The sequence below is a fragment of the Lupinus angustifolius genome, chromosome LG09, assembly GCF_001865875.1.
Source record: "Lupinus angustifolius cultivar Tanjil chromosome LG09, LupAngTanjil_v1.0, whole genome shotgun sequence".
In the NCBI taxonomy this organism is placed as follows: Eukaryota; Viridiplantae; Streptophyta; class Magnoliopsida; order Fabales; family Fabaceae; genus Lupinus; species Lupinus angustifolius.
The window spans coordinates 9896377-9906482 of record NC_032017.1 but is presented as its reverse complement, the minus strand read 5'-3'; the positions used below and the strand labels follow the sequence as shown (position 1 = coordinate 9906482).

At 33.2% G+C, this 10106-nt stretch overlaps 1 protein-coding gene across 2 annotated transcripts; it reads left to right on the top strand.

Moving 5' to 3' along the window:
* Positions 5659 to 9444, top strand: LOC109357277 (uncharacterized protein At1g04910). Of its 2 annotated transcripts, none has more exons than XM_019601114.1 (7): positions 5659 to 5886; positions 6031 to 6110; positions 7070 to 7140; positions 7253 to 7341; positions 7414 to 7635; positions 8262 to 9037; positions 9243 to 9444. In XM_019601114.1, the coding sequence occupies exons 1-6, from the start codon at positions 5765 to 5767 to the stop codon at positions 9004 to 9006; spliced, it is 1329 nt and encodes a 442-aa protein (XP_019456659.1). In that variant the 5' UTR covers positions 5659 to 5764; the 3' UTR covers positions 9007 to 9037; positions 9243 to 9444. The 2 variants fall into 2 exon arrangements, with proteins under 2 accessions (XP_019456659.1, XP_019456657.1); XM_019601112.1 differs by having other exon boundaries at positions 8262 to 9042; positions 9248 to 9444.

Sequence of the window (10106 nt, the reverse complement as noted above, 5' to 3'; positions counted from 1 at the left end):
AAGGGAGTAAGACATCTAATGAATATTACTCATTGACAGCGTGACATTCCACAAAATATCACATCCAGACAGACACGCCTAACATACACAATATATATATCACATACATAGATGCAAATGATGAATGATATTATAACTCAAATCATGATAATCAATATCCACAAGGTCAATGTACGAATGTTATGTTTATTTCATTCATCCTTACATCAATATCCTCCCAATAAACTATTCGGAAATAACCGAGAGTGCAAGTCCCATAACAACCCGATTTGAACGAATCAAACTATTCCTCGCAAGGATATATGATCGATTTGTTCCAAAGAACTGTCCATTTTAGGACGATGTCGTATCAAACACTTTCGGGGCATCTCTCTCATCGATCCTGATTGCAAAAAGGGATTGTTAGAGATCGTCTAGTTTGCGCTGTGAGAACTGTCCGATCCAACAGAATACCTCATACAGGAATACAAGGGACTCGTCTCACCTAAACTTTCCATCAAGACTTTGTTGACGAACCACCGCCATGGTCGTCCCTCTCAACATCCCGAGGCTCGTTCATCTTCCGTAAATTTCCTCTTCACTACTTCATTATCCGTAATGAGTATGCATACTAGTTGAGGTTAGCCGATTAAATATTTTAATCATTTTTTTATATGATCAGTCCAACCTAAGACATCTCCCTAAAGAATGCTTCTTGTGGGACCATGTCTTACATCATCACGTAATAGAGGAATAACATCCTTACCACTACGAACCATCACTAAATATCTTGGAGGACTACATGACCAAGCCTCTTACGGTCATACGACCTTGCTGCATGGTATCATGTAATCCTTTTTGGGCATTACCCTAATCACGACATCACAGTCGGAAACCTTGTCCTAAATAGGCGCAAGAATAAAGGTACTTGTATAAGTTTGTCGATTCGGGAACCAGCCTCAATCATTTGAGCCACGGTCTTTCCCAAGTGTAAATACACTTCACAACCAAACTAGGGTTATTGTCTAAGCAATCAAACAATCATAAACACTCAAAAATATTGTGTGTCTCTCGCTCAAGCGAGAGACTGTCACTCAAGCGACAAACTCATCAAAACAGAATCAATTCTCACCCAAGTGAGGGACTATCGCTCAAGCGACAAATCTATCAAAAATTGGTCGAAATACCTGTCTGGTCCTCACCTGGGCGAGGTACGATCGCTCGGACACCCAATACCGTCCAGAATAGGCCAAACTGGCTACCTGGCTCTTGCCGAGACGAGAATCACTCGCCCAAGCGAGGTTGGCTTGCCCAAGCGCCAATTGGAGCCTCCTCCTCTGCTTCTCCCTCGCCCAAGTGAGGCTGGCTCGCCCAAGCGAGGGTAGTCCAGTTGCTAGGACTATTTCCTCACCCTTTTAAGCTATTGGATCGAAAATCTCAACTGTTTTCGATCCCTGCGTGTATTAGTTTCTCGAGTGGGGTTCCTTCGTGGATAACTACCCCAATACTTGATATTTTAAGCTATCCTAAGCATACAACTTAAGAAATTATCCGTACAAAATCTAGGCACGCAAATATTAGATTAAGTATTGTTTTTCTTAATACACAAATATAACTCCAAACTTTTGAGATAGTTTAGGAGATCCATGTGTCATATTCGACCACCACTACGTCACGATGTATTCTCCTCCCTCACCTTAGATTGTCGAGTGCTTGATTTCCTTTATGTAAGAGTGGGTTGGTCGTCCAACTTCGAAACTAAACACACGAAAACAATTTAGTGATTTGCGAATCCAATTTTACATGATAACCCTAAAGTAAAGACATTGTTTAACACTTTAATTCATTTGTGAACTCAACGACTTTCATCCATCCGGTCCAAGATTGATATTTTTGAATCATCCTTTATCGTCGAAAGTCTTGTTCCCGATTTCCAACGTTTTCCAAGGTAAGTTTTTAATAAAGTTTAAATTTTTATCACCTCATATATTTATATTTCAATGGAGACTTTTTAAACCATACTTCACCATTTTAAGGTAAGTTTTTTAATCCAAGTCCACATTTTTTAAATCAATATCTCTTAGGATGATCTTACCATTTTAAAGTAAGTCATCTTAAGTAGATTCCATATTTTGCATAATAGGTTTCCATGGTTATTTCAACACATTCTTGATAATGTTGATCTCATACTTAAAACAACATTTAAAATCAATATTTCTTATGTTACACTTATCACTTTAAAGTAAGTTTACCTTATTAATGTTCATCCTATTACAAATCAATCATCCATTACTTCATAACACTTTAAGTTTATAAAGTCAAGACTTTTATAAGTCATCTTTTATCCCAAATAATTACTTGAACTTGGAAGTCAAAGAATATTATTTACTAATCAAAATTTTAACTCATAATATTTTAAAACAACAATTTTTCACAATACTCATCCATAAACATTTTGGATTTCAAAGTTAGAAACTACATTTTTCCTAAACACATATAGGCCATGATTTAGACCTAATGCTAAGGAAAGTTTTGATCTTTCAAATTCTCATTAAACACTTTAAAGGTTTCTTTGATAACAAAATTATCTCATTTGAAACACAATCAAATATCAATATTAAAAATATATTATTTTAAACTTGTCCAATGCTATGGTTTTTTTCAAGCAAAAAACAAGCGGAAAAATCCAAACTTTGCATGGTTAGAAAACTCCTTAAAGGTTCCTTTGATATACAAATCATCACCTTTAACTATGTTCAAATACCAATAAACATACAAACTTTTTAAACATTAAAAACAGCCCCAAGAACACAAAGAGTTCATGGTTTCAAAATAACTTTCTAAGTTCAAGAAAATATTTATTTAGAGTTTTGAACATAAAAAGAGTTTGGAGGATTATTAGAACATTTCAACGATTGAAAATGTTAATAACATACATATAAACATCATACTAAAATTCATAAACATCTAATGGTTAGATCTTAAGAGATGAAGAAATCAAAATGAAGAACCATGAAGAACTATGAAGAACTACCTTAAGAGTTCTTTAGAAAATGCAAAGTGAAATGAAAATGTCAAGGGTTTCTTCTAAGCTAGGGTTGACTCTTTTAAAGAAAAGAAATTAGATTTTGGAGTGGGTAAAGACCAAAGGTTTCTTCCAAAAAGTTGATTGTGTAAAATGTAGATGAGTGATTTAAGGGATTTTGTGTAAGAGTATATGTATTTTTGCTTGTTTAACAAGCAAACATCTTATATGAAAGTGATGTGATATTTTCGGCGAAACATTCTCGATTAAACCATGCCTGAGTATTTTTGGCTAACACTCGGTCGGATAGAACTTCGAAACACGGAATTCAGAGTGAAAAATATTTAGAAATGTGTTTTGGACGAACTTGATGTCTATCTTGACTCGAAATAATATTTTGAAGCCAATGGCGCAATCGGAGTTCGATTCTAAGTTACGGAACTCAAAAACACGTTATTGGGCCGAATACGGGCGAATTTGGGCCCGATAGCAGCTCAAAAACCTTTCATCATAGAAAATTACAAAAATTTGCCACAAAATAGAAAATCACAAAACAAGACTAACACTCAAATATGGTTTAGCCTAAATCCATAGCTATTAATTTCTAAAATTAATCATTGATAAAATAAATAATTAATAAAACATATACAGAAAATTCATGGTGTTACAATGTGCATATATCCAAGGTCATTAATGATCATCTAATTTTCTTAATTAGGTTGAACAATGTTAAAGTGAGATAAAGTTTAATGTTTTTAAGTTTGAGCTAGCGAGTAATTGAGAAACTGGAAAGAAATAATATGAACAAGATTAATGAAATGAGTAAATAAATGGAAGAAAATAACAATAATATTAGAATTTTCAGTAGTCAATCTCACTTATTAAAACTAGAGTAAATTACAATGACATGTTTGAGTTTTAGTAAAATTATACAAATCATTCATATACATTCATAAACTACCCTTATTTATATACATGTGTTACAGTAATTTTCATTGCATGAGAAATAAATGTCATTTTTTAAATTAAAAAAGTGATGAGTGTAATTAAGTTAAAAAATATGGTATATTGTCGAGACATATTCATATAGTATAAGAGTTAATGTTTCTTCAATATTTTTGGTTCGTTACAAAATGCATCAATAATTATAAGAAAACATTGTTTAAATCACTCTTGTATTATATTGTAACGAAATAAAAGTAATGATGTGTTAATTCATATACTATTTGGACTTGTCTAAATAACATACCATATTTTGTTTAATTTAATTACATATCGCCCTTTTTTGTTTAAAATATTATGATTATCACTTTTGCATGACTAGTTAATGTAATATATGTATATAAAGTATGGGATTTGTGTAAGTGTAGATTAGGGAGAGATGTTTTGTATAATTTTACTAAAACTTCGGAGTATGCGTATAATTTCCACTTAAAACTAAACTTGACTATATTAATAATTTAAAAAGAAAAACATGAAAATTTAAAGCTTTTTTTCAAGTCTAAATTTCCTTCTTTACCCATCTCTAACAAAATAAATAGGAAGTTTTATTAGTATAAAAAACATTACAGAAAAGAGGTGACCCAAATCTCAAATTAATTAATTCTAGTTACCACTCATTATTTATTATATCCACCATTAAATTGGATTCAAATATGTTTTAAAGATCAGCAAAAGTTTGATCTAGTGATATAAAATCTCATTAGCTTATCAAATGATCAAAAGATTTAGAATTTGATTCATGTGAACATCATTTATTTGAAAGTGCAATAAAAAAGAAGAAACATGATGGGCATCAACAAGGCGATGTTCCTTCAATCATCAATCTGAGTTGCACACGTGCTACTCACAACATTCTTGATGTAATTTAATTGACTAACTTTCATTTATTTGCTCTTTTGTTTAATTATAGTCATAAACTTATATGTTTAACTAACATTTAGTGAATATATAAAATATCATGAAGGACTTGATGAAGATGTTCTCACTAAAGTTGACAGATTTCTCATTTCTACTGACTTCGTCGTCATTGACATTTCTGAAGATGTAGAAATATCTCACATTTTGGGGAGGCCATTCATGAGAACATCAAATATGGGGATAGACATGGAAAATGACAAACAGAAAGTATGTAGTGCATCACTATAGGAATTTGGGCTCCTTGTATAGTATTTTGATAAATTATATTTTGGCATAATTTTTGAACTATTTATTAGATTAGACAAATTTTATATGCCTTTGGGGTAGAAAAATTCATTCTATCAAACTTTTCATACTTTGTCTGAAAATTCTCTCCTGAAAATCCAAAAAAAAACTATATTTGGCATTTCTTTTCTATTTTTGAAGTTTTATTTTGAATTTTTATTGCTTAGTTGAATCACTTAGGCTTCAAATTTTGGGGTGAAACATTTTGTCGTTGTATCCTATTAATTTAGGATGTTATTGATTCAAAGTTTTGATTGTTTAGTCAAATTTAACATAAATTTCTGATTTTACCGCGTGTGGTTGCGATTGTTACATGTAATGCATGGCTAGAAAAATTTTGGTGAGAGATAATAATATATTCAGAAAAGATTAATTCAATAGTTGAGAGGGGATATAATACCCCAAAAAAATATGTTCTTAAAGTTTCATGTTAATTTTAATTAAAAAATCCAAGATCCATACTTCATATTTTTACACTCATTCCATCCAAATCCAAATCACAAATAGAAAGTGTTCATCTTCATCAATCAATCACAAGTTCTGTGGAAAAATCAAATGATCCTTTTCTCTGTGAGACCTTTCTTCACTTTTCTCATCGTCACTCTTTCTCTTCTCCTCTTTCTCGCATTTCTATTATTTCCTCCTTCCCTTTTCTCCCAAAATCAACAACCTTCACTGTAAGTTCTCAACTTCATTTCCCATCATTTTTTCCCTTTACTTTGTTTGAATCTACCAAAAAGTTTTGATTTTGGGAACTGGGTATCTTCAATTTTGAATTTTACTAATATATGAATTTGGTGTGTATGTGTGTGTTTGTGAAGAGGGGAAGTTGATATATGGAATGTGAAGAGACTTGTGGAATGGAGACCTTGCAATTGGTGGCTCCAAGGGCATCAAACAGGTACATGTTTCTTACAATTATATCATATTTGTTCTTCCAACCTTCATGCCTTGGAGGTTCAAAATTTGTTTTTTTAATTTAATGAACTTTTTTGTTACTATTAAGGGTATTTCCTCACTCTATGGATAAAGAACTAATCTCTTTTGAGTTTGTGGTTGTCCTCCCAACAAGTGTTGCTTAAAGGAATCGAACTCTTACCTTTTGGTCTTTTGGAATTAGCTGGATCTTACACTACTAGAGCAATGCCTTGTTGGTTGAATGAACTTTTGTGGTTACTTATATATTCATTTAGTGTCTCATAGGGATAACTATAATTGTTCATTGTAAGTAAGTATGGCAAATGCTAATCATTGCCCACTCCTCAAGGAATTATATAAGGCAAGATTTTATTGGTAAATGGTGCTAAGAAGTAGATTATTTAGTGGGTTTTGGTTGAGCTTATAAGAATAGCTTATGATAATAAGCTTACTAAAATAGTTTATGACCTTTCTGTAAGCTCCTTTTAGATTACTTCAGTAAGCTTATCCGAAAAATTCATGAAAATAATTCTTTTTAGCTTACTTCAATAGATCTTATTGAATAAGTGCTTAATTAAGCTATTTAGCATGTCCTTAGTTTTCCAATAAAAACTTATTTTTTATTGATTCGGCAAGACCCTTGAGTTTTGGAGATTATATAGAATGGCAATAGCTTATACTTGGATTTCACAAACTCAGTAAATAGTTGGAATTTAGGGCATAAGTTTGGGTCGTTCGACTTTTCATTGTTATTGGAACTTGAAAGTGCGAGTGTGCAACTCAAGAATTCTGAATTTTGATAATACAATTGGAATGGAGATGAGGCCAAGTTGTGTTAGGGTGAGGGTTGCTAATTCGCATTTTATTTTGAGTCAACGGTAATTGGCTTTCATTGCAGACAATTGCTTTGGTTTTTATAGTTTTGTTCTTGAAATGCTGCAGCTCTGCCGTTAGAACCAAATGGATATATCAGAGTGGATTGTTATGGAGGCCTCAACCAGATGCGAAGAGATGTGAGTAGTTGAAGAAAACTATTGAATTTCAACTCGAGAACCTTTGAAAATGTTCAATACTTTTTTTAGAAGTTTTTTTTTTAAATTTGAGATAAATTCTAAATGGTTGCAGTTCTGTGATGGTGTGGGCATTGCGCGTCTGTTAAATGCAACCCTTGTGCTGCCGAAGTTTGAAGTAGCTACATATTGGAACGAAACAAGGTAATTTATCTTTCGATTTGTGTAATACTGTTATTGTTCTAAAGTGCTTCTGAATATTTGATTCCATTACAGTGGTTTTGCAGATGTATATGATGTAGACTACTTTATTGAAAATATGAATGGCTTTGTCAAAGTTGTCAAAGAGTTACCACCCGAAATTGCATCAAAAGAACCTGTCCGGGTGGACTGTAGCAAACGGAAAGGTCAATTTGATTATGTTGAAAGTATTCTTCCATCTCTGTTAGAACACAAATACATTTCAATCACACCAGCAATGTCCCAAAGAAGAGACAGGTATGATTATGCATCTCACTTCTATCTACTACTGTGTCATAACTCATTAACGCACTCCGTTTTAGCTCTAAAACCATAAATGAATTGCTCTTAAAATGAAAAACCGTGGATTTTGTTGATTTAAAGAATTTCACGTTGACTATGGTTTTGCTTCCATTTTTTCCTTTCCCGGTTTTGATAGCGGATTTTACTTTATTATGCCAATGCTTACGATGGGTAAATAATATATTTGCATCGTGTTTAGTAAAAGTCAGTTTGTTCCTGAAAGCCTTTGTCATGATCCATTATCCAAATTGTAAACAACGGTATGTAGCATATATGTTAGCTATGAGCTTATCCGAAAGGTTTGGTCCACTGCTCACGTCTAATATTTTGTGTTTAATGTTGGTGAAAATAATTCAATTGACTTGTAATATTTCATTTCTCATGTGATTGATGTCAATGCAAGTAACTCCAATCTTAATGAAACCAAAGTAGCTTAAATTAGAGAACAAAATAGAAGCATTGTTATTCAACATCCACTAAGAAGAAACTGCTGACGAAAAGGGCAATTGAGACAATATTTATTCATGCCCTCTACCTTTTGCCGCATTTCGTTCACTTTTGTAATTTTTCTAACTTCGCAGATATCCTTTGTATGCAAAAGCTGCTCTCTGCCAAGCCTGTTACAAGGCATTACGTCTAACAAGATCCTTGGAAATGAAAGCATCAAAGCTTCTAGACGCAATACCTAAACCCTTTCTGTCTCTTCATCTTCGTTTCGAACCGGACATGGTTGCTTACAGCCAGTGCGAGTACCCTGGCCTTTCTCCTGCCTCATTGAAAGCCATAGAAGTGGCACACGGGCAACTAATGGCGGAGAGAAAACCATGGACCGGAGAGGTAGCTCACATTTGGAGACAACGAGGGAAATGTCCCCTTACACCTAATGAGACAGCTTTAATACTCCAAGCTCTTTCCGTCTCATTGACAACAAACATATACCTTGCGGCCGGAGATGGTTTAATGGAAATCGAAGGGTTAACATATACCTACTCAAACATATTCACAAAGTCTAGTCTTCTAAGTGATGAAGAGTTCACAAGCATGCATGGTAATACAAAAGCTGCTTTAGATTACTATGTATCTATTAATAGTGATTCATATATTGCTACATATTTTGGAAACATGGATAAGATGGTTGCAGCAATGAGAGCTTTCAAAGGGTTGTATAAGACTCTATTTTTGAGTAGGAGAGGTTTTGCAGAATTAACTTCACAGGGTTTGAAGGGAAAGGATTTGATGCAAGCCTTGTGGAAGCTTCACAGAGATGATTTTGTCATGGGAAGAGGCTCTGCTCTATCTGAATGTTTCTGTGAATTCAAGTTGTGATTATGGATTCATTTACTTTTTGGCATATTTATTTAGGGGAGGGGATCCGCTTATTATAGGAGTAAGTTAAAACAAACCTACTTTACATGTTAGTCATTCATTCTATAAAAATCTAATGGTTTAGATCTACTGACTAATTCGAATTACGTGAACCATTAGATTTTCATAGAATAGATGGTTAACATGTGAAATATGTTTTTTTAACTTACTCATGGAATAAGCGAATCATCTCTCTGTTTAGTTTGGTTGCTTGTGCAATATAGTGTTTCACTTTTTAAGAAGGCACTATTTAGCTTCTATCTCCTTGTCTATTCTTTTGTATTGATGTTATGTAATTTTCCACTAATCAATGTTGGGATACATTTAGTGAATTGAGATGAGTGTTGTACAAGGAAATAGAAATCTTGTTACTAATCCAAATTTTGGTTGAACATAAGAGATTCATAGTGTCTTGTCCTTTCTGTGTTAAGGGTATCCCCTAATGGTGGGTGCAAATCATGAGTTGCATACACTTGATTGTAATGAGTCCTATCACATCATTTTACAATTTATAAGCACTTTTTCACTATAATGGCAGATTATAAGTTGTTTATTCATAAAGTGAGGTATCTTTTGTTAACACAACTATTCATTTCTCTTTTGAAGCCAAAAAAACATGATATCAAATGTTAGGTTGACTCGATTCCATCTCGAACATTAATGGACCATGTGCATGTCGGGTTCAAGTCCAAGCAAACATAAGCCGACATAAAATCATGTCGAATTTGGGCTAAGCAAAACCCATCCCTATACCTCCCCCACACATGCACATAATGGTCCAGACAAGTAACTCTTATACACCTCCAAGCTCTAAAACAAAATTGTGAAGGGACCCACAAAGTGTGTCACTCTATACGCCATTTATTGTGATTAGTTGGAAAAAAAAATTTAAGTTCAAAGTTTAATAACTAAATATTTTTCTGACTAATCACATGTTTTATAACATTAATTTTTCTAACCTATAATACCATGATCATGCAAAGGGAAGTTCAAAACATGATATGATATAGCAAACCCATCAAGACATAGAAAGAGGTTAAAAATTATATGAAAACTCTAAC